Consider the following 25,078-nt stretch of genomic DNA (forward strand, 5'->3'; position numbering starts at 1 on the left):
CGAGGGGTTTGAGACCATCTTTATTGATGCGATCTTGTACAATGGGAGGAGAAGAAAAAAAAGTGGTGGCCCAACATAAATCGAGAACAGGAGCCCAATAATGGAAAAGATATCTGCCGAGGATGCAAACTGTCTTTCTAAATGCGCCTAGAAAAGGAGACAGGAATGGCAGGTTAGGAAGAACGGCGGCCATGTTAAAAGAAACACACATCACGCCAGCAAGCTACATAGCTCTCCAAGTCTCTGCATTAACCACCGCCATTAACCATGGCACACAAACTCCCAACACACAAATTATGCATTCCTGAAAACAAAAAAAAAAGGGGGGGGGGGCACACAAATACGGGGAGAGAGAACAATGCTAGCAGGGGGCTGCAGCACTACCGATTTAAACAACAGTAACAACATTTAAAAGAAACCTGAGGCAACAGAACAAGAAAGAGAAAGGAAAAGTCATGAGAGTCCCGAGCACACGCTGTGCCCTCGTCAAAAGCTTCCCAGGAAATAGCGTGGAGAAGAGCGCAAGCTACAGCTGCTGCTTCTGATATTCTGGCTAGATTCCCTTGCCGAGAAGAAATTCAACCGCCCTTCGTCACAGTGAAGGGGCAGCTCCCACTGGCGGTGTCAAACTCAAGAAAACGCCGGGTGGCGCCACCCTTGGAACCCCCCGCCGGTGGTGCCGCCTGGTGGCGTCCACCGGCAATGCCCCTTCCCCGTGCAGCTGCCCTGCCGGTGGAACGCGTTGGTCTGCAACCTCAGCCTCGTGCATCCCTTCTAAACCTCGGTAAAAGCAAGCATGGCCCTCCCCGGGGGGAACCGAAAAAGCCGCCTGCTACAGAGTGCCGGTGCAACGGGTGCTGCGTCCCTTTCGGCGGCTGGCTGCAGACGGGAGGTGGGCGGGAGGAAGGGGGAAAGATGGCTGCCGGTTACCCAAGAGGCGCCCGGCCCGGTCGTTTTTGTCGCGTCGAACAGAGAGACTTGGGGAGAGCGTTCTGCTTAGAAGTCGACGTAAGTGGGGGGGTGGCGTTTCTTGCCCGTGGCGACGACGTCACTGCGGGGCGGCATGCACCGGACCCTCGCCACGCTGCCCATTTTTCTTTCCTTCCGCTCGCTTTCCTCAGCTGGTATGTTTGTGTGGACATCGGGGGGGTGGGGTGCCATGTGTTTTCCGCTGTTGTTCTTGGGTGGTGTCGCCGTCGTCGTCGTCTGCTGCCCGGTGGCCTCGTCTGCTGCTGCTGCTGCTAGAGCCAGGAATTCGGAGAGCCCCCCACTCCCAGGGGGGGCCGATGGCGGCGGAAGCTCAAACCCAAGGCGTCCAGCCTTCGTACAGCAGGGCCAAGTTCTCCAGGCGGGTGGCCTCGCTGATTATGTACTCCACCTGGGAGGAGGAGCAGAGGCGGCAGCCGTTCACACACCCACGGGGGCCACGCGCACTTGTGGCGCACACGCCACACAACCCTCACCGCACGCACTGAAGCAACAACGTTCCATCGCACACGCAACTAACCTGCCTGAGAGAACAACGCAGTTACAGTGGCTGCCAAACTTGCGCCCGCTATTTTGTGTTCCCTTGGATTTTGAATGGGCCTTTGCATCCTGCCTACTTGCATGTACCAGAGTTTCAGGCTCTGTCTCATCCTCTACGTGGCAATTGGCACAAGCTGGCCGCAGCGGGCCACCCCCTCATCCCTGGCAAAGGATTCGTTCCCCCCCTTAGTGACACCGCGCAGAAAGCACCCTGCCCTGCTGCCCACGTGCAGCTCTCCCACTGTTCCCTTGGCCTGACGTGCGATGCCAGGCAAAGCCGTCACAGCCCTGGTGCGCACACATTGCACGCTACAGCTCAGCGGAGCGATCTCCCCCCCACCCAGAGTGGCACGGGGCGAGCCCCCTGACCTGCTCGGCCACGCTGGAACGCTTGGTGCTGTCCGGGTCGCGGCCATCCAGCTTCATCTTCACCCGGCGCCAGACCCCCACCGCGTAGCTGTTGCGCTCCTGCAGGGCTGCAGCACAAACGAGAGAGCGTCACGTGCCGGCCCCGCACTGGTTTCCAGCTGACGGGGCCCCACCTTTTCCTGTCCTGGGGTCCTTGGTGACCTTCTTGTCGGGTGTCTGCTCGACGCTCTTGCTCGCAGCCACGCTCCTCGGTTGGTCGTCTGTGGGGAAAAGCGCACATGCCCCCATTACTGGGCCAGGCTTATCCGTCTGGGCGTGCACGCATGAGCCCTTTCCGCACCCCAGCCCAGCCTGTCTGTCCGCGAGAACTCGACCCCCCGGCCCAATGCACGAGCGCTGCTGCCCTGGCTGCATGGCTGCAGTGACCCTACAAAGCAAGATGCAGGTCGACCCTGCACGCAGGGCCGACTTTCCACCCCAGCTGGGAAAAGCCGAGAAGAGGCATTTTGTGGGACAGCTTCTCAATATCCAGCCCCCATCCCTCGTTCGCACTAAGAAAGGATCATTCGCCCCACATACACATGTCGTAATGTAGCTCATGGACACGACTGAGCCACTGCTATGGCCACCTCAAAGAGTGCTATTTCCTTGTTGGGGATACGTTCCAAAACGACGACAGGGATGAAGCAGTGCTGGGCAGAGATCATTCAGCCCTCGCCATCTGGGCTTCCCAATTTCCCACCACTAAACACCAATCACACACAAACTCCACTGCAACACCTCTCTCAGCCTGCAAGAGAGACAGCCTCAGCTCAGTCCTCCCCAACAATATTGTGGAAAGGGCTCAGCGGCCGAGCTAAAGTCATTGGCTGTGAGGTGAGGCGGGGAGAAGGTATGAAACCACGACCTCCAACCTCACCCTGAGCATCAGCCAGGTCGGTGAGCCCCTGGTAGACCCGGGGAACCATGTCGGTGAGCTCAGCCAGCGCTCGCTGCGTGCTGTCGTCTGGCAGGGCGTCCTCGGCCAGCAGGGTCCGAACCAGCTCCGAGGCCCGCTCCGAGAACTGCGTTCGCGCCAGAGCAAGCGCACTTCCAGCACAATGACGCAGCGGGCTCGGCAGCCCCAAGGACAAGTGCCAGGCTCACCAAGACGGATCGAGATTCCAACAGTTGAACCTCACCAAACCAAACGCTGCTTCTGCATTTCTCAATTGCTAGCTTCTTTGTATTCCATGCGCCTCTAATATTTTTCTCCAATGCAAACCACTGTGTTGAGCAGAAGGTTGAGCAAAGGAAGGTTGAGCAGAAACAAAAAGCCAACCCGTTTCACCACATTGAGAACCTGTTTTGTGCGGTGGCATGAGAGGCACTAGTGTTTATATTTGAGGTTTGAAGTTTATTTTTTTCTTTCCGCATACCGGGCGAAATGACGGAAAGACCGTATTTTTGTATGTATGTAAATAACTTTCGTACTTACACAGTTCATATTGGCACTACTAATCTATAAGGGTGTGATGTTCAAATTGTATATTTCAATTTTGTTTTGTGTACCCTGTGCAAAGTAGCACTGATGTTTTCATCCTTTTTTTTCTTTTGTTACTGTTTTGTTTTCACAATTTTTTGATAAAATTCGTAACAAATCTGTTGTTTGGAATTATTACTGGTGGAAAGACCTATCCTTCCACTATCATTTCATACCTTACGCTTTAGAATCAACAATTTCCTGAGGCAAGAAAAAAATATTTTCTGGACTACCAACGGTCACAAAAGTGTCAAATTCCAGTCTTTTGGAACCTGTGGAAGTTCACGGGTACATGCTTTGCGAGACAATGCACATTCTTAAATTCCAAGTAAAACCCCCCCAAAACAAATAAAATTCCAATTTCCTTCTTTTTTGCTAGCTAAAACCCCCAAAGTGTACATTTGTAATATAACTGACATGTGCACAGAGTCACTATAGCAAAACCGGCACACCCCCCCCCCCGGGTTAAAGGGACCCATAAGTCAATACTGTTATTGCACTCCCTGGTTGCTAAACAATGCAATGAAGTGCAGTTTAGAAGCATCATTAAAGCAGATTTTTTTTAAAAATTGGGGATAGGCTTTTAACAATTAAATCTGTATGAAATTAGAACTACTTGTGATATCCAATATCTAAATTGATATTTGAAATCAGAATGCTGAAATACATCTGTTTGGAAGTTTTCATCTCAATAGCTTAAAAAATTAAAAAGTTTTGTCTAAGACCAGCCTCCCCCCGTGGCTTTCAAAATCAACTTTTTTTTTCTTTGCAGATTTTGATGAAAATTGGCACACCAACTGGAATGCTTCTGTGATAATACCATAAAAATTTCAGAGTAATATTTTCAAAACTTTCATGTTTATAACACTTTCTTTCAGTTCAGCTTGTCCCGAGCTTGAGCAGCTTTTAAAACATCACAGAAAACTTGTTCGAAGTGCTTTGCATTCCCAAATGAATAGACGAGGTTGTGACAGTCTGATTTTTTTTTTTGTTACAACAAAATTTGTTTTAGTTTTCAGTTTTTTAAAGGTGAATGTAGAACAAGCATGTAGACCGTGAACGACTATTTGAATAAAAAATTCACAAGAAGTAAACCAGGAAAACTTGAAGCGTCACGACCTGAACTGTTTATCAAGAAATGAAATGCAAGAAACGGAATCAAAATAGACCTAGTGGTGATGAAAAGTCACTGGAACAAGCGACGTAGGTGGCAAAAAATACTGTTTTGATAAAACGGCTTCCGAAGTTGCAACATAGATTTCATTCATCAAGAGTCACTAGGGTGGTAGCCTTTCGTGTCCTTTTGAATATGGGGCCTCTGGAATGCTTTGCCTTGAAATCTGAGTACTTTTTGCAGATTTTCCTTTCCACAAAACATCATTTTCAGCTCCTCTGTGAAGAGCACATAGTCCAGTTTTCAGACCAAATGTCCCCGGGGAGATGGCTTTCAATGCAAAGCAGGTTAGCTGGTTGCCTGTATTGCACTGGACAACTTCCCTATGCAGCGCTGTCACCATGGCAACAAGTGAAGCACTCTTTTCTTTTTACTTGAAGTTAAAAACTGACTTTTGGCTTCTTTTATGTTTTATAACCTTGCCTGGAGCAGCAACTTTGAATTCATATGGGCAGGTGTTCACTGCCAAAAGTTTATATGTCATAAGGATACAAATGAGCTACTTTGAAGCTTGGTATAAGTATAATAACTCCAACTTCAATGCATGTACATTTTTTTTAGTATCCTTGACATTCAAGGCATCCAATATTCCTCACAGCACAGCCAATATTCCCTACACCATAGATGTACGCATCGGTATAATAACTTCCCTAAAAATTACCTGTTAAATGCTGCGACCGTAAAGTACATTTTTTACGCAGAGAACAAATTTTTATCACTAACTCAAACCTGTTTGCATGATTACTAGAAGTGCACAGCAAACATTGCACAAAAACGGCTATATGGCTCGCCCGCATCGCGGCACACATTCACCGCAGCATACTGTTTTTTGATTATCTCTGACATGGCTCGTCAGGTCGCTTTTAAAGGGGCCCTAAAAAGGCTTCTGAAGGTCGCCATTTCAATCGCGAAGTCGCTAGAGTACCCGTTCACGACAATGTAAACCAAATATTACACCTCTGCGTAAAGCAGGGGCCGCACAAGCACGCAACAAAGATCCTTTCTTTCTTTCCTTGCCACCACACTGCCGCGCTCTGATGTGCGACAGACTGCTTGTGACGCACCCTGTGACGCACGAAGCTCTGAACAGCACGGCTGCGCTATTGGTGGGCCCCGTTAAATGCTGCGGCCAATCAGCGTTCCCGGCTCTGGGGGAAACACGGTTGCGTGCGGCGCTTCTGCACCGGCAGCACGGTCCTGCACCGGTTCAGCACCGGTGGCACGGACGAATGTAGATTGTCGCCATCCGTGACACGAGCTTAGCTGAGTTTTTAGATACAGCGCGTCGTTTACAAGGTATGAACAACGCTGAAAAACACGGAGCATCTCTGTGGGCGCAAACGCCCGCTACACGCGCGACCGCAGCAAGCATCTGCCTGCACGGTCGACAAGCAGCCCACTGTGCGGTGTATGCACAATACGGCATACACCGCAGCAGCTGAAACTTGTCACTGCCCACCAGAGCGGGACTATTGCTCAAAATCAGTTTGCAAATACGTGAAAGGGGGTGATAGTGCAGTGAAAGATTGCGTGGGGGATCGTCGTCGTCGCGGCCTAGCAAAGCAGTGTCTGGATAACTGCGGCAATGCTAAACCTTTTCCCAGACCTTGGTGGGACCAGTCCACCGTGACAGCGCCGCATGCCGAAACGCAGGCCCCTATCTGGCCTTCAAACGCTCATTTCCGCTATCATAAAACTGACGTGTCGACGCGGCCACGGCCGGCGAGAGGAGCCGTTCAATGCAGGCCGGCCACCGACCGACCCCGACGAGCGGTAGCGGATGTAGTAGGCGGACCTTGGATGCGTCTGCTAAAAAAAAGAAGCGTGACGTACCGCCGAGCGGAGCCAATGGCTCCGCGCATCTCGAACCAACTCTGTTTCTCTAGGTGGTCTTGCGACTGGTCGGTGACGTCCCCACTTCCACAGTGCTTTGGAGGTGCGGTGAAAGAGGGAAGGCACCAGGCCTTGTTGCGGGCCCTTTTTAATGAGCGACAACTCGGCTATAATCCTCAACGCCTTTAAAACGATTTTTGCGGCAGGACGTACTTTGAATAGTACTCCAACGATTGCGCACGTAAAAGCGCAACCCTTGGAACCCTGTTTAGGGCCCCTTGAAGATTAAATCTAACGTCGCAGGCATTAATTACAACTACTGATGTCCAATTGTAACCGGTTGCGCAGTCAGGCAATGCTCTCACTCATAGCAGCTATTCTGTGCACGCGGTAGATTTTGACGCGTCAGCCGTTTCTTTCTCAAGGCTAGCGAGCCTACTGCCAAATATAGCAATAACTAAGCATGTAAACATTGCAAACCAGATAAAAAGTTCACTTTGTGAGCCCTTATCACAAGCACGCACACCGCATCTCACCCTCCGAAGTAAAGTCACGCACACCACGAAGCATTCGATGACCTCCGCCTTTTGAGCCATGGAACTTCTTGCAATCAGGATCGTGATCTCAGGCATTCCCATCGCGATAATGTCCGTGTTGAATACCACAGCAGATAATATGACTGAACAGAAACTTGGCCGAGCGAAGCAACGAAAATGAACTCAGAAATGCGCACTATGCAGTTTAGGCAGCACGCCATCTTGCGTTGCCGCAGCGACGCCCAATCAGGAGGGCTGTCTCAGCACTTGCCGATCGGAGAACCAATCGTGCTTCAGAATTAATTCTGGCTTCGTTTGTGCGTCATCCTTTTTCTACCGTTCGTGCATTTGTGAATGAATGAAGATAAAAGAGACGGACTGAACGGGAAGGAGGATCGCTTGGCCGATCTAACAATGCCAAAATGGCCGCGCCCAGTGGCACCGTTGCAGAGATACAGCACTCTGAATATTGCCGTTTTTTTCGGCATTTTGCGCGGATATCTTGTCACCGCGGCTGCCAAAACTATTTTTTATGTCACGTCGCAATGGTTTTCGGTGGAAACACTTTGCAAATGCACAGAATAGAAAACACAGAAGCAGAATATGTGGCTTAAAAAAAAAAATGTTTTGGTCATTTTTCCTAAGTTGAAAGCTGTGTCCCCCCCCCATCAAGCAAACTTGCATGCCGCACAGCCTCCCACCCCACTCTGACAGAGGGCGCCATTGTTGAGAGCATCACTACGTTGCCATCAACTGGTAAAGGTCAAGCCAGAGCCAAGTGTGAAGCCGGAGCCAAGCTACACTGAGACAAATGTGTGCTTCCGGCCAGCCGGGGCAGGCAGGCCGGGGAGCGAGCGGCCCACCTGTCGGTAGGTGGCCAGGTACTCCTGCACGGCCGTGTCCTCCTGCCGCGCCAGGGACTTGAGCAGGGACCGCAGCTCCGACAGCAGCTCGTGGTGCTTGCCCAGCACGTCCGCACGCAGCGAGGACACCTGCACGGGCCACAAACAAGGTTTCCCCACAACACACACACCGCGAAACCTGCAAAGGCTGCGAACGACGGAGGAAAAGTAACTCGGCACACCGTGGGGGCGGAACGTCACCAAAGAAAGCAAATTTCTGCCAGAGCACTGAAACACAAGACATGTCTGTGTGGTCGTCCGTGAACGGAACACTTCGATGGACCATGCCCCGCCTGTCATTGGCGAAGAACAAGAGTGTGAGAGCTGCTTCTGCAAGAGCAAGTTCTACGACCAGCTGCCTGCATCAAGATGCCTTCGATGCAGACTCCACCTACCCGCCTCGAGCTTCGCGATCGCTGCGCCGCCTGCCACCACTCGAGGCAGTGCCCACATCTCAAAAGGAAAATGGTGTATAGCCTGCTTCAAGCGTCTCAATTCGTTCAATAAATGGCACGGTTCCGTATTGCCTAGCCCCCAAGAAGAGAATTGTTTGTCGCAAATTCAGCACAATTTCTCTTCCATAAAAGTGCATTATACTGTCTGGGTGGTGCAGTGCCGAAGACAGTGAGTGCACGGAGGGGGCGGCGCCAAGTGATGACATCACTGGGGTGGAGGGAAGACAGGGAGGAGTGGTGCAAGAGGGAGGTGAGGGCTGGAGCACATGGAATAAAGGGTTGACTGTTGGTCGGTTCAGTTGAGTGAGAGGGCGCTAGAACAGTAAGACACCCACACACCACGATTGACGGGGCACTGGCTGAAAACTGGCTGCTCCCACTGACGACCACCCTGCACCCCATGCCCCCGAACCCTGTTTTATTTCCATAGAGCCTGGTGCTAGGTCACGCTCTCTGCTGTGCACGCATGGGAGAGCTGCACATCCTCCTGTTACACACTGCCGGGTCCCAGAAACCCCGGTGTGAGGAGGCGCTTGTCGCGGCACTTAAGGGTCGAAAAATGGCGACTTTTTGAGAAGGGGAAAAAAAAAAAAGTTTTGTGTTGCATCGTCATTTTTGGTCTATAAACTTTTATTTCTGAAAAGAGCAGGTCGAAATTCGCACGAGAAATTAGGTAAAAATGTTCGCATGTGGACAGCGGTGGCGCGAGAAATACCGTATTTACACGATTGTAGCTCGACCCTTTTTTTTCAAATTTGACAATCCAATGTTGGGGGGTCGACTCAGAATCGAAATCGAACCGTCTACCATTAGTAACGGAAAGAGAAACGAGAAATCGGAGGTGCTGCGAGGTGGGGACAGCTTTGCACCCTCGTTTCCATGGTTATGGTCTAAAGTGTGAACCGCACGAGGTGTTTTCTGCTCGTAAAAACGCGCCGCACACGACACAGCCGCGCTGACGCTGCCGCGAATACCACCTGCGTGCCGCGCGCTACGCGATCAGGGACAGCAACATGGCGGCGTCACCAGCCGCTAAGAGGTGCGCGTAGCGAACCGCTCTTTAAGATATCACTGAAGGCACAATACAAGACGGTTGTGCAGGAAAGGAGCTTATAATGTTTGAAAACAACCCTATAAAGCATCATTTGTGCTGCTAGGGAAAGCGCCAATCAAATATCCGCCACCGTGGTTCCTAAACATCTCCGGCGGCGCCAGCCGGCAGTCCCGAGCGCTTTAAAAGTGCCGCAAGTCGTCAGGCTTCTCCCACTGCCACGCTTGTCACGCGTCATACCAAGGTAGAACCAGTAGAACTTAGAAGCAGAACCTGCCGCGTGCACGGAATCATTGACACGGGCGTGAAAAAATCGCCCGCGCAACGCCGACGCGCACGAATCGCGTGCAAAAACGCGTGAAGAAGCGTTTTATTCGTCTCTAAAGTATTAGCGAATCCATTGATTCAATGCGCGGTGCTAACGTAGCCACAAATATAGTACATTGTTCAGTACACTTCCGAATGCGATGGTGGGAGGTTAGTCGCTCAAAAGTAAATCGCGTGCGGTCGCTTCCGTCAGCCGCCATGTTGTTTGTTTTGGTATCGCACGGCAGTGGCCGCTGCCGGTTGCTTCGATGGTTGTCATCTCGCAGCGAATGTGTTCTTCCCGCTCAACCGAAGCGCATGGTTATTCCGGGTGCTTATACACAAGCTTTTCTTTTTTAACATCTACCGCGCATGCCGCGAGCGCACGGCTCCTGTGGGAGCATGAGCCGCCATGTGGGACGGAAGAGCTCTTTGTGATACGATTTTCTAGGCGGCGTTCGCATTTTTTTTTTTTGAGAGGTGCAATTTTGGGGGGGTCGACCTACATTCGAGTCGACTTACAATCGTGTACATACGGTAGCCAAAAGTCGCGAAAAAGTGCACCCTGCTCGCGGCCGTCCTATACGGGAGCGCGGCATCGCCTGCCATGTGCGGTGGTGGCCGTCTTTTCCGTTTTCCACCGTCCGTAGTCTCATATTTCCGCACAAAATAAAAGAAAAACAAGAAAAAGAACATGTATGTCGAGCATTTTGAATCACGCGCCACGGAATGCATGGCTGCCATTCGACGGCACCTGACGGCGGTCCGATCCAATGGCCGCGCGTATCCACGAGTAGTGCTGTTCGATCATTTTGCAAAGACTTTCCCGCATTTTCGCGTGATGGCCAGGCCGAAAAAGCGTGATTTCGAGGCCTGGAAATATAGAACTATACGCAAGTACCGAGGAAGGCGGCAAAATGCGCTTTAGAAAGCGATCGGAACGGCCGCCGTCCTTGACACTCCCACGGCTGCTAGGCCTAATGCTGCCGCTGATCACAGTGACCGTGGTTGCGATATCAACTCTGATCTGAAATTCGTGCCGTGAACGGCCAAATTACAGTGATGGAGGGTTCTAATGACTTGCTATGTTTTGTACAAAAGGTTCTCTTCACCGTGACACAGTTTTGTGCGGTGACAATTGCATTTCCGTGAATAAAAATGTATCAAACTTTCAAACCCATTTTCTCATTTTCAAATTTTCGGTAACTTTCCCGTTTTGTGGAAAGTTTCTTGGAAACTTAAAATTGATTTACAAACACGAAATTTGGCACACGTATAGTTGAAGATGTGTAGAGTGCAGTTACGTATTTGAAATTAAGATATTTCGCAAAATAAAATATGAAAGCGCCAGGTGAATGTTCCAGGGTACTGCGAAAAAAATTAGCTGTATTTTCGTAATTTTTTTTTGTGTATTTCCAGTTTTTTCACGCAGTTTTTATTTAGATAACTGCACCCTGTGGTATCCAAAGGATTAAATGAGCTACAGCAAGATGCCTTTCGGGAATATTTGCTATATGTAAAAGTTTCCACAAAAATTAGCACAATTTGTTGTTGTCTATGAAATAACTCAAAATCTATTACAGCCACACAAAAACTAACAGCATATTTGAAATCTGCATGAAAAAATCTATTGCTGTCTGAATTTTCAAACTTGTAGGGCAAATAATAAAAAAAGTTGTTTCGAGAAGCATCTCCCCACTGAGCGATAAACAAGTGCTCGTGCCGTGGTCGGTGAAGAGCCTGGGGAAAAAGAGGCGGAGGGGAGCAGGAGGGATGAGTGTTCCCTGCTGGATGCAAAGGAGGCCTCGGAGCTGAGCCACCTTTCCCTCCGCCTGGCACCCAAGGCCGCCAACGCCGTCTCTGCAACGTCCTCGCCCCAGCCTTCTTCCGCGAGCGGCAAGTCATCTCTCGGCCACGACAGCACCAATGGCCATTGCACCGAGCCAGAGTACCGAAAGCCATCGACTCCACACACGAGTCTGAACGTTAGTGGTGAAGGCTTTTTTCATAGGACTGCACGTGTTGTACTCGTCATATCTTCCATTTGTGCATTTTCCAATTTGTCCTTTCAATTTACTTTGCAGATGTTCGCCACCAAAATGCCTTGTCCCTTTCTGCCAGTTCAGATACCCTTCCTACCCTAGCATACAAGCTGCTTCACACCTGAGACGTCTCACAGTCGGGAGTGCACAGCAGACAAGACTTATTTCCATTGCCTGTGCCTGTTAAGGGTCGTTGAGTGGTGCCCTGCCTACCTATCAGGCGCACTTGCGAGCAGCCAACCACTGACAGCTTTTGTGAAGCGCTGGTATAAGCAAGCAGGGCTCGTCTAGGGTTCCCTGGCTCACAGCTACGCAGGTAAACGGACAAGGGCTGGTGCCCGTGGGGGAGAGATGCCAGAGAGAGAGAGAGAGACGGCACGCACTCGGGTAGTGGAAGCACCGGAACAGGCGAGTGCTACCCCCGTCCCCAGCTGCCTTGCGGCGGCAGTGGCCGGCTGCACTCACGTGAGCTTGCAGGGCCTCCTTGCAGGCATCGCGGGTCGACTTGGCCTGGTCCAGCTGCTCCCGGCAGGCGCCCAGGGCCACCTGCGAGGGGGCACCCAGCGTGAGCGCACACAAACCCCCGGCGTACATACTTCACTAGAACTTGGTGACAACGAACGTTCTCTGCTCCCTGGGGGGTGGAACAGGGCCCATGTGTTCGGAAACAGGCCTGGGAGCAGGCAAAAGTGCCTTCTGGAGCAGGTTGGGAGCAGCTGTAACACCATTTCACAACGTGATGGCACCTCCCTAATCTCCCTCATGCCGCTGTGCAAGCCCTCTGCCAAGTATACCTTTCATCTGACTGCTATCTCAGGCGTTCTACCATGCACTAGAACCTCCTCTAAACTAGGAACGCCGTTCGTGTACTACTACATCTAGAGGCTGCGAAAATGCGTAGTTATCTACTTTCGGCCCCAGCGAGCGTGCCGCGTTACCCATTACCGTTTGAAGGTCAAACCTCCCATGCAGAGTCGAGGGAGACCAGATAGGAGGCCTTGCTTGGTGCAGCAGCGTTTATGACAACCCATGGCGGCTGGCCATAATTTCCTTTACAAGAGTGGCTTCAGTGCGTGCGAAGCTGAACTTAGCTTTGTCTTCACCCGTCATGGGGTTGCTACAGTCGACGAACTTGCGGCGCACACTACGTAGCGAGAGCGTGTCAGAAGGCACAATTAATGTTGGACAATCCTCCACTAAGCAAAGGTAACCCCAAAGTTAATTGAATTAAAATTGGAGTTTACTTCTTTATTTCCCAATACATAAAAACGGAGGGAAAGCAAAAGGTGACGAGCCTTCCCTCCATTTCACCGGGAGTTCATTTCAAGTTTCAAGTTCATTTCAAGTTTCAAGTTCATTTCCGTTTCAAGTTCATGGGTAAAAATGAGTAATTACCTCAAAACAAAAGCACGCCGAATTAACAAGTGGGGGCAAAGCGTCCAAGAAGCTGTTAGTTCAATGCATGCAGCAATGGAAAGTTGCAGCCAACAAAGATAGAATCGCCAAAAATGGGCGACTAAATTGATGCTCACATCCAATAAAGTACAACTTTTCATGCGGATACTGTTCTATGCATTTGCGATGAGACACAAAAACATATTACTTTTGGTCATTTTCCATTGATTGTGGCGCAGCAGCTGACACCGGCAAACAAAACCATGCAAATGCAACACACAGAAATTCAAAACAGGTGGCACGTAGTGCCTGCAGCCTTACGGCTAAGCCAAAGCCAAGTCCCATAGCTGCTCATAGCCTTGATGAAACCGAAACCATAAACGCCTTGATGAAACCGAAATCACAATGCTCCAGCCAAGTTTTCGGGCGCTGGGCTTCATGGCAGGTCCCATCTTGTGGCTCAATTCATGCGCTGCGGCGTAGGACGGCGCTGATAATTGAGTTTGGCGCAACAGGGGCGGTTCGGCACAGGTAAACAAGTTAGGTGCTCGATGGTGCCAATGGCGCAGCTGTTCCACCCCTGCATCACCCAATGTTTGGGCCACCAGATGCAAACTAAACAAGCCCAAATATGCAAAGGATATGCACATTCATTCTCTCTACGTGTACCTGCAGAGGTCTCTTACATGTTCTGCCCCTTTTCCTTCACCAAGCATGCATTTTTGAAAGGCTGAGGAAACATGCACCCACCTCTTCCCTAACGGCGCATGCAACTCCCAAAGGAAGCAGCAGTGCAACAAACGGGACGGGACGAGATGTAGACAAGCACTTGCGCTTTGCCTTTAGAAGCGCAAGTGTTTGTCCACTTCGTGTCCCGTCTGTTGCACTGCTGTTTACTTTCGGAGCCGTGTACCACCCAGCCCAAGTTGCCACTCTCCTGAGCTGGCCACACAATAGGTCCACTTTGCAACGCGAGACAAGTCCAGCTTGCATCCCCTACAATATGGACTATGTGCGGTTTTCTCAGGCTTGTAATACACGGAGTCGTGCCATCTTCGTTGCAGGCCAGCCCTTCTCCCCACCTCAAATGATCATGCCATCGATGTGATCATCCGACAGAAAGCATGCCAGCAACAGAAGCAGGAACACACCACACGGAGAGCAAGTGCCCCGTAAAACAAGCATGCCTTTCAGCGGCATTTTGTGAGGAAGGCAATGAAAAAATCTTGCGTTCCAACAATGCACACGAGTGTGGCCCAGCAAAGAAGCACTCGTCCTCTTTGTCAGCTACGCTTGGCGGCCGTGTGTGTTGTCTCCCCGTACTGGGTCATGTGACCGGCCAGCCAATGGGGTGACTTAACCTGGAGCTGGCTGGGAAAGTTGCAGCAAGGGGGCCTCCGCTGCCCTTCTAGCCTCGACCCGACTCTGTCCGCAACGGGTGGTTGAGCTGTTGGCCTTTCCTGTTGGCAGCCGTGATGCCCAGGCCTGTGTTTACCAGGGCTGGTGCTGTACTGTGGCCTCCCACACATTAAATGCCATTCTGCAGCACTATCTCGTCCGCTCAGAGTGACTGCACACGTATGGCCAAAGCTGACCCTGCACCACGGCTTGGCTCGCTCGAACCTGTGCTGGGCAGTACAGTTTACAGTGCGAGTGCTAGTACGAGACTGGGGAGTCCCACAAGGCAGCAGACTGGCTGCGGTCTTCCGACTTCAGGAGCAGGACCGATCTCCCCAAAGGGCAAAGGCACCCTGCTTGGTGACCCAATACCAAGAGAGAGAGAGAGACCCGCACCTTGTCGAGGAGCGAGCGGAACCACTCGGGCGTGGCCTCCTGGGGCACGGGCACCCCAGGGGGCCCCCTGCCCTGCGGGGGAAGCTGCAGCAGCTGCCTCTCGAGGGGCGACAGCGGAGGCGGCGGGGGGGAGGAGCCCCCGTCCTGCCCTCCCCCCGCCTCCCCCTCGGCCAGCATGCAGCTCTCCTGGCAGCGGTTGAGCAGGGCCAGCAGGTTGGAGTCCCAGGAGACGGCCTCGTTGGAGCGCGTGCGCAGGGCCTCCCCCAGCAGCAGCGCCTCGCACGCCTCGCACACCTCCAGGCACACCTCGCCCAGCACCTGCACGCAGTCAAGCAGCAGCTGCACGCGCTGGCTTCCCGGGGGCCAGGAGGCAACGCAGTCTCCGCACAACAGCACGCAAATGGTGGCAGTGTGCCACAAGCGTCACCCGCTGTGCTGTGGCCGACACTCAATGTCCTCCTCGTGCCCCGTTATCGCGCCACCCGCGCATGCTGCTGTGGCCATGGAGCAAGAATTAGGCTGGTGAGTTGCCACCGAACAGCTCCGAACTGGTGCGTGGTTGTGGATGGCGCACAGCGCACGTCTTCCCCCTGCCCCGTGCCCGATGCATGCCCGTGCGAGCACCGTTTGGCCTCGTGGACCCTGCCAGCTCTGTGCGCCCTTCCCAAATGCTATACCTGGGTGATGCTGGTCCACTGGTCGAGCAGCTGGTCGAAGTGGTGGCGGGTGTCGGCCAGGGCCGGGTTGGCGCCCCCGGCCCACTTGAGGCGCTGCTCCACGGCCCCCGCCAGGGCCACGTGGGCCTCCCAGGCCTCGCGCAGGGCCGCCTCCACCGAGCTGCACGCCTGCGCCGCCTTGCGCATCTCCGACAGCAGGGCCGTCCTGGGCCAGGGAGGGGGGGGGGGGGGGGGGGGGGGGGGGGGGGGGCAGCACGGGTCAGCCCACAGCAAGGAAAAGGGGCCCCACCGTGCTGGGTACGGTGGTCGCCTGTCGACAAGCTGCCGAGTCCCCGCTAACTTAAGGCATCAGAACACGGGAGCCAGACATGGACAAGGCCCCCTCAGTGCAGGCTGAGCCTGGAGGAAAGCACGATGCCGATACGTGGCACCCAGCAGCCACAACCACCCCTGCTTCCTCCCCGTGCGCTTGCAAACAGCCCAGGAGCACTGCGTCCCTTCCACCCCACCGTACAGCCACGAAGGGAAGAGGGGCCCCCCTCTGCGTCAGAGATGGGCAGGCAAGTGAAGGCAACTGGCTGCCACACACAACTAACTGCAGCACCACTGGCCCACTGGGCATGTGCCAGTGAACAGCAGCTGTCCGCCTCCTTTACAGGTTCACATAGAACGGGAGGGGCGTTTGAGGGGAGACGATGGTCTTAAAGTAAACTTTTTTACTAATTCCTCTGTGATCATGAAAATCACTGTGCACGTGTTTCGTCTTCCGCATTTCAAATATGTAATTACTTTTCAAGCGACATAATTATTTTTTGATTTATACAGAAAATACTGGAGCCTAATTAAGTTAATTCCTTATGGTCCGTTAAGGGGCTTTTTGTTCAAATTCATTAAAAATAAATGGTATGGGTGTGTAGCTTAAGACCTGCTATGCATGCTGATAGTACCGTATTTACACGATTGTAAGACGACCCTTTTTTTCAAATTTGACAATCCAATGTTGGGGGGTCGTCTTAGAATCGAAATCGAACCATGTACCGCTTGCAACGACAAGAGTGACAAGAAATCAGGGGTGCTTCGAGGTGTGAACGGCTTTGCACGCTCATTTCATACATTCTGGCGTCAATAAAAATGATGCACCTTTTGTAAGTTGGACCTAGAGCGACTAAACTCCCACTATCGCGTTCGGAAGTGTACTAAGCAACGTGATATGATAGTGGCTACGTTTGCACCGTGCATTGAATAAAGGGATTCGCTAATACTCATTTTGTTTATTAGAGACCCCGACGATAAAGCCGGTCGTGTTAGAGACGAACAAAATGCTTCGTGAAAGCGAGTAACGCGCTCACGGAAATTGCGAGCGGCTGCTTCCGTCAGCCGCCATGTTGTTTTAATCACGATCGCGCGTGGCTGCTGCCGGTTGCTTCGATTGTCATCTCGAATAGTTTCCCGCTAAACCCAAAGCGCATAGTTTTCCGCGTGCTTATACAAAAGCTTTTCTTTTTTTAGCATCTACTGCGCGCATTACGAGTGCCTTTATGACGAGCGCAGGGCTCTTGAGGGAGCACCGATAATCGATGGAAGAGCCGCCGTAGGGGGGTATTGGTAGTTGACGGAAGAGCTTCTCTTTGTGATACAATTTTCTAAGCGGGCGCGTCATTTAAGCGGGCGTGTGAGGAGAGCCTCCCTGGCTACTGTGTGCGGGTGGGTCCTCTCCGCATGGGCGGCCGTACCACGCGATGCCGTGGTGCGGTCGTTCGCGAAGTGTGGACTCACACTTGACGACGACGTGCTGTGGGACTGCAGCAGCGATGACGGCAGCAGCACCAGCGAGGACGACTCCAGCGACGATGAGTAATCCTCCTCCGCAACCACGTGAATAAATTTCCCTTGTGTAAAATGCGCACGTTTTTTTTTTTTTTTTTTTTTTTTGAGATGCGATTTTGGGGGGGTCGTCTTACATTCGAGTCGTCTTACAATCGTGTAAATACGGTATTTATATTCCTGTAAAGATAGTTGATTAGATAAAATTAGTCTAATTATGCCAAGTACAGTTTTCAGAAAACTTAATAAGCTCATATTATTGCGCATAACATTTATTTGAAGCACACTGAGCCAATTAAAATAGCATCAGCATGCAGTTCTTTTTATCCCGAATTCAGCGGTATAATGTTTGTAGAAATCCTTTGAAAAAAAAAAACCTGAAAACATCTGTAAGGCTAGGCACATATGCAAAAAAAGGGAAGCTGAGAAAATTGCAGCTGAAGTTTTACTAGAAGTGACAGTTTTAGCTATAGAGCATGTAAAAAAAAAAGAAACCATTTACAATGTCGCTTGCTTTTCGCTCAACACGAGCATAACAAGTTTGCTGAAATCAATTGATGGGAAAAATATGAAATCCTCTGTATACAGATGGTACATGGCAGAAAAACTGAACAAAAGCAAAGCCAGAACGTTGCTTCAATTTTGCACTGTTGGCAGCGCGCCGTCTCTCTTTGGCGACCAAGACTGAGGTGCCGATCGTGCACCACAGCTGTAAATTTTGTCACGTTACTGTTTCGTTCATTGCAATCAAATGGGCTCCAGGGCGATTTGCATAGCACGAAACGAGCTGCTACGAAGGGGCTGGGAACAGAATGCACCACATTGTTCTGCGACGTGCATGCGCTTGGCTAGGTGGGATAAGCACGTTCTCGATTTAATCTACCCGTATATCGCGTCACCCTCGCATGTTATGCACAGTGCGAACATTTATCACTCTCAAATTGACGGTCATCACCTGGGGGGCAGCGACTGTCCCCCCGGGTTGGGCAGCTGCTCCTGGTGCAGCCAGTGGTGGGAGGCGAGGCGCAGCTGGCAGCGGTGCAGGCGCACCCGCAGGGCCCCCTCGGCCTGCTCCAGCCGCCGCAGCAGGTCCCGGTGGCGGCTGGCCGCCTCCAGGGAGGCCACGGCCGACAGGCTCTCCCCGCCCACCGCCCAGCCCCCGGCCACCAGCAGGGACTCCAGGCTGCGCCTGGGGCCCCCGCCCCCCGGGCACGGGAAGGGCTGCTGCTGCGGGGAGGAGGACAGGGCCCCGCACAGGAGGGCCCCCAGGCACAGCGAGGGCAGGCCCAGCACCTGCCACCGGGAGAGAGAAGGGCTGCTTGGAGCTGCCTTCGAAGGAGCAAGACACCCTCACACGCCTGCCCCCCCGGCCCCGCCACTTTTGCTTCAGGGACCTCCTCCTGTGGTGGCTGCCCAGAGGGTTCACACACTGTCTGCTCGTAGCGGGCACTGAGCAATGCAGGCAGCGCGTGCAATGCACAGAACGCTCGACACACAAACCTGGCCAGCACTGAGCCCCGAGAACGGGCGGCACCCCCGGGCAGCAGCCTTTGTCAGCAGCAAGACACTAGCTGCACCCAAGAAGGAACCACTGCCAAGTGCTCACAGGTGCGGAGCAGTGTGCCAGCACCAGAGCCAAACCATGCCCCCCCCACTGGTGGTCGCGTCATGGCCAGGACGTCCCTACAGCGCCCCCCGTGCCCCCACCTGTGTGCGGTAGACGGTGGTGACGCAGTGCTTGATGGGCAGGAAGGCCTGCTCCTCGCTGCCGATGCCCCCGAGCAGCTGGGGCGAGAAGAAGTGCTGCATGCACAGCAGCGACTGCAGGAACAGCAGGTCCTCGGCGTAGGGGGACAGCCACTCCAGCTGCTGCGGCTGCGCACCACCACGGGGAAGAGGGGGGGGTCACCGTGAGCAGGCACCACTGGCACCAGCCCAGCTGCCTCGGGGGCCACACCAGGGCCAAACAGTGACACGCGGTACCACATCACGCTGGATGCACCATCAAAACGTGCACCCGTAGGGCACCACAGAAAAGACAGTGAGGCAAAGGTCAACCTTCACAAGGCACAGCCTCACTTTGGCCACTGACAAATGTGCGCTCTTCCTGCCCCTCTGGCTGTCAGTTCACAGTGCGATGCACTGCTGCATCACACTCTGGAAACTGCTGTTCGACAAAGCAATCTGCGGCCAATGTAAAGCATGCCAGTGCGCACCACCTTTGCAAATGCTTCTACATTTTGCACAAATGCCGGCCAGACGTCTGCATCCAGCCTGACGGAAACTGAGCGCCATCAATCAAGATGTTGACGTGAGGAAATTTTCGTGGCTCAAAGATGTTTTCCAATCTCAAAAGAGGGCAATACTCAGCTATTACTATGCCTGCTCCTGAGATGCGAGACATGGGAAATTGCTAGTAACGTGTTTCGTTTATTTTGCCACAGGTCTGTGGCTGCTCATAGCTATGGTTACTGGCTGTCAGCACAAAAACATACTCTGCGCTCTATTTCTAAACACATATAGGCCCCTCCCCAGCTCCAAACTGGCCAAACAAATGCTTTTTCGCAGTCTCCTGGTGGGCTTACACTGGGGGGACAGGGATGCTGTACCAAGGCCGGACTAGCCGACAGTTGCAGTTCTGCAAAAAGCGGCCGCTTCAAATCATTCCTGCCACCTGAAGAGCCCCGCTGCGGGTTCCTGTGTTAAGGGCGCAGCGACACATTCGGGATGCCATGGAGCGGCTGGTGAGTGATGTGGGGGACCCAAGGCAGGTCCCCTCTGCCCCTCTGGACGGTGAGGAAAGGCGCCACTCCACGCACAAGCTGCCTGGCCAAAGCAGCAACCACTCTGGCGTTTGCAGGGACCGAAAAGCCGTGGAGGGCAAAGAGGGAGTCTAAGTCCTGCACTAACCCCGGGGGAACGATTTGGACAGTCATTGCCAAAACATTGTTGAGAGACTCGGGCAAGCACAGCAGCCTCTGAAACCAGCACTCCCCAGCATGTTCTTGCGCAGTGTCAAAGAAACGGACTGGAGCGGCTGGCAAGTGGCCAACTGCTTGCTGCTCAACTGGCATCCCACACTTGAGCGCGTGCCTCTCCCAGCGGCCTGCCCCTCCTTCCCCAGAGGAGCCCCTCTGTGGGGAGCGCGCACTCACACAGAGCGAGGAGGCGCTCCAGATCACGTCCACGCACTTCCAGCGCAAGTCGACGCCCTCGATCAGGTCGTACAGGTTGGCCAGCTCGGTGGAGATCTTGAGGAACAGGCCGTGGAAGCCCTGCAGCAGCATCTGCCCGGGCGTCGGTCCCAGGGAGGCCGCTGAGGACAGGAGAGCAAGGACAGCCCCTTTCAGGGAGAGACTTGCACTGCTGCCACAAACGGGCTGTGTTCCACGTCACCCGTGCTGAAGTGTACGCTGTCACTCCTCATGTCAGCCCACCTGTGGCTCTCGCCCAAAAGTGAAGCTGGCCCACACATTGCATTCCATCCCTTCTGTTTCAATTGTGCACGCTTGCGATGGCACTGCAGGTTTCTGAACAACACTGCACTGCTAGGCACACAGTAGAACCTCGTTGATACGTTTAAAAAACAAGGACGAAAACGCATGATCCGCCGCAGCGAAAAAAAAAAAAAAAAGTAATCGAGACACGAACATGAGCTTTATTGGTCTTTTTCACTTGTACACGTCTGTCAATGTCTGCTGGTGCTTGCTGTGGCCCCTTAGCAACAAGAGCTCCTTTTGTAAACATCGAAGACTTTTGTATGCAGTGGGATTGTCCTTTGCACGAAAGTAACTCCGCACCACTTGCAAGCTGACTACAGCCCGAGCATATGTGGCCGCCGGAGACGCGCCACCTCTTCTTCCCCGTCGCCACCGCCATCTTTCTTGGAGGCTTCATCCAGCACCAGCGCTGCTGCATGGCATCATTCAGCCAAAATTTCTTCCAAGGTCAGCGTTTCACACATTGGGGCGCTGTTATACAGGTGACGTTGGTTGTAGGCAGCGGTGTTACCAAGTGAGTCCGGCAAGCCCAGCACTGCAGGAAAGCCGCCACAGTGACCCAGGCGGCCAGACTGCAGCTCTTCACCTGCTCATTGCGCTGCGTGCGCTGAGGCGCAGTCCGCCCGCACGTCAGCACGTTTTTAGTCCACCGTAAAACGTATCATCTGATCGTAGTTGGATTTGAACGTGCTTGCCAGGAAATCGTGTAATCCAGGACCGTAGTAAACAGGAAAAAAGCACCGTAACATTATGGGGCATTTTTAGTGTTCACAATTGAGAGCGTAGTAACCGGGAAATCGTACGAACTGTGAACGTATCAACGCGGTTCTACTGTGCAAGCCAAGGGGCACAAGACCGCATTGTGCAGACACTTGTCCATTTGGTAAACTGCTTGCTAGCCACCCGTGGTCAGGAAGCAGATGGCGTGCCTCAGGAATGGGCTGAGAACGGCACCCTGGGCACCCGAGCTCCCCTTGCATCCGAGTGCCACAACTCAGTAGTGCTGTGTGGTGATACAGTTGAACCTCGATATAACGAACCTCGATTTAACGAAATTCGCGATATAACGAATTTTTTCAAGTTTTCTATCAAAATTTTGCTAAATCCATGTATTTTTATCTCGATTTTACGCAGTAATTTCGTGCGGCGCTTTCGATTTAACGAAGTCATGGCGAGAAAGGAAGAACGAAATTCCGGTCAAGGCACGTTTCATTTTACCTCTCAGAGCCTACATTGAAAACATTCAGTACTCGCATTAACTTTTAAAAGGCTAAAATGAAATAAAAGCGGTGAATTATGCGGTTGACAACAATTAAAAGCGATGAAGGAAGCTGCTCAAAAACCGCTAGCGGTCATTGACGGTTTAATAGTGCGGCCACCATTCCTACGCCAGTGCCCTCTATGCTTAGGCTGCCGAAGGCCGTAGCCTACTTCTAGTGTTTTAAGTGCGAATGCACTTTATAAGCGACCCCAAACCATCCACCGCCGGCGTCGGCGGCGTCGGCGTCCGCAGTGCTCCTCTATAAAGAAACAGCATCCGGCGCCAGGTTTCGATCCGCGGACTTTGCGGCCGCAGCGCGACGCTCTACCGACCAAGCCATGGACGCGACGTGATATCAGCGTTAGTGACGCGCCTTATATCTTTAACGCATTCAAACTACGTCGTCAGCGGCGTGCGTTGGCGACTCAGCGGCGTTATAGCGGCTTGATAACTGCGTGGTGTACACGTGATACTACAAACCCGATGGAAGAGATGGAAGAGAAGGCGGCGAGGCGGTGGGCTGCGGGGGCCGAGCGCAAGCGCCGCAAGCGGGCCGACAACCGTGCATTCGCACTTTCACATTCTCCCCCTCGGGGAAATGCGGGGGAATTTTGTTTTTTTTGTACGCGTCCTTGCTCACGGTGCTGCTGCTCTAGGTTGTGCTCACTGATAACCACATTAATATTTTGCTAGTCCATCATTAGATGAGTCTTATAAGCAGCATGAGCACTCCAAGGGAAAGAAAAGTGTTCCGAACAAGAGCCTGAGGAAGTGTCGGTGAAACCGAAGGCCATTGAAGTGATGGATGCCATCGACGTTGCGGAGGCACGCAGGTGCACGTGAATGTTTAAGAGCAAGCCTTGTTAGCACTGTCAGCATACGAGCGTCACAAAAAACCCACCCTGGTCATGAAACGCCAAGCACTGCTTACGGACTTCTTCACTACGGCTTGATTATCGAGTGCTGGTGGCAATAAATTGCTCTCCGAACGTGGTCAAAACGTGTTCATTAGACAGCTGCAATGCGGAGAAATTGGTTTCTTTAAGGCTCAGCGGGCATAAAAGTAAGTGCTTAATCAAATTTGACCAGAAGATATTTAATGTAAGCTTTCTGCTCTAGCGGGAGCACGTAAGCGCTGCTCCACAAAGTGGAGCGGTCCATGTGTACTCCGCTCAACTCTCAATCATGGCTTTATCTCGAGTGTCGTGGTTGCATCACACACCCATACTGCAGAGCCTTTGTGCATGAAAAAAGTCTTTCGAAAGCTTTATAGCACCCTTCCACTGTTTTCCCGCCACACCCCTCAACGCCGCGCCTAAGCCTACCACTGAACAGACGAAAAGAGGTGTAACTTCGAACCAGCACCTCGCCGGGGTGAAGTTCACGGGGCGTGGATGCGGGTTCAATTGACTAACAGCGGCGTTTAGTAGTGACCGAAATGAAAAAAAGAAAAAGTGGAAACCTAGTCTGCTATCATATTTAATGCAGCGTTGCGGAAAAAGCATCGGTTTTACGACGACACATGAACTACTGTCGGCTATCTGAATTCCAATGCCTTTAATTCACACAATTTTTGCGGCAAGATTTAGTACAAATTTCGGTTTAAGTGGAGAGGTAACCACATAGCAGTTGTTTCTGAGTGATGGGCAAGGTTTTGAAACCTCAATAACTGGTTAAATTAACTGTAAAATCGAAACCTCGATTTTACGAAATTCTCGATTTAACGAAATTTTCGGCCGCAACGACTTCGTTATATGGAGGTTTAACTGTAGTACAACTCGTACCTCGTAGCACAACCAGCAGCAGCAAAAGAGGCCAGCTCCGCCAATCTTGGCCACTTGTCAAGAGCTGCCGAGGGAAATTTCACCCGGTTTGTGGGAAAGCACTCACCCCTCCTGTCCTCTGACTCCATGGCCCGTGCAAAGGCAGCTTTCATGTCTTGGATTTCCGGCGTTGGTGTGTACTGCAAACAGAGATTGGGACGAGATTTCCACCAGGGACATTCCTAGTCTAGCCCTGTCCAACAAGACGTAATGATGTGGGAGGGGGGACGATCCTGGGGTAGAGACAACACACGCTGCATCCCTAAGCCAGGAGTAACCAGCCCCCAACCGCTAGCTCCACTCCACTTGGGCCTCGGCCCAAAAACCGGCAGCGACTGTCGGGGCCCTCACCGGCTGTCCGTCCAGCATGCGGCCGCGCAGCCCCTCGAAGAGCTCCCCGAGGGCGCGCTCGCCCTGGGCCAGGGCCTCCTCGTGCAACCCCTGGCCCAGGGGCCCCTGGTGCAGCTGGGACACCAGGGCCACCACGGTGGGGTCGGCCGACCGCTTCAGGGCCTCCGGCAGGATCACCGTCTGGAACTGCACCGTCAGGTCCTGTGCACACGCGGGTGGGGGCAAGGGTCACCCACGGGGCACGCCACCACCCGCCACGCAGAAAGCCCGCTGGGGCCCTCCCCTCTCCACACGGGGTGCTCGCCAGGGAGGGGCAGCAGTCCGCCACTGGCGGCATTCTGCTGCCCGCGTGCTGCTGCCCCCTTGGGGAATCTCCAGCCAGTAAGGAGGCGTGGCGGGCAGCGCCCACAGGCAGCCCCCATGCCAGGCCCGCAACGCGAGGGGGACCCCATGGCACTCACCAGGAGGGCCGCAAACACGTTGTGGATGGCCTCTGCAGCAGAGCACAGCTGCAGCATCTCGTTCGGAGGATCCTGCACCGGTGGGACAGAGGGAGAAGAACGTCCGCTGAGAAAGGACACCTCTCCCAGGCCCCTCTCCCTCAAAGGCAATCAAGCATGTCATGTGAGAGAGCTCGTTAGTGCCAGAGACGACGAAGGGCATGGGTCTTCAAAAGAGGAACCAGAGCAGGTTCTTCAGAGAGAGACGGAGAGGGAAGCCTCTGAATTGCCACACA

General features: G+C 52.8%; 1 protein-coding gene across 1 annotated transcript in view; it reads right to left on the reverse strand.

Annotated features, from left to right (window-relative positions):
• The window catches only part of Nonc (serine/threonine-protein kinase Smg1), a 112,993-nt gene continuing 87,915 nt past the window's right edge, over positions 1-25,078 (reverse strand). The window contains 14 exon segments of the mRNA XM_077669770.1: positions 1-1,378; positions 1,897-2,003; positions 2,070-2,156; positions 2,816-2,960; positions 7,825-7,953; positions 12,183-12,263; positions 14,907-15,224; positions 15,584-15,788; positions 18,363-18,700; positions 19,115-19,282; positions 20,563-20,723; positions 24,059-24,131; positions 24,343-24,543; positions 24,804-24,875. Of these exon segments, the coding sequence (XP_077525896.1) occupies positions 1,301-1,378; positions 1,897-2,003; positions 2,070-2,156; positions 2,816-2,960; positions 7,825-7,953; positions 12,183-12,263; positions 14,907-15,224; positions 15,584-15,788; positions 18,363-18,700; positions 19,115-19,282; positions 20,563-20,723; positions 24,059-24,131; positions 24,343-24,543; positions 24,804-24,875 (2,163 nt within the window). The 3' untranslated portion in view covers positions 1-1,300.

This window comes from Haemaphysalis longicornis, unplaced genomic scaffold, assembly GCF_048455015.1.
Source record: "Haemaphysalis longicornis isolate Haplotype H1 unplaced genomic scaffold, Haemaphysalis longicornis Haplotype H1 scaffold_5, whole genome shotgun sequence".
Lineage (NCBI taxonomy): Eukaryota > Metazoa > Arthropoda > Arachnida > Ixodida > Ixodidae > Haemaphysalis > Haemaphysalis longicornis.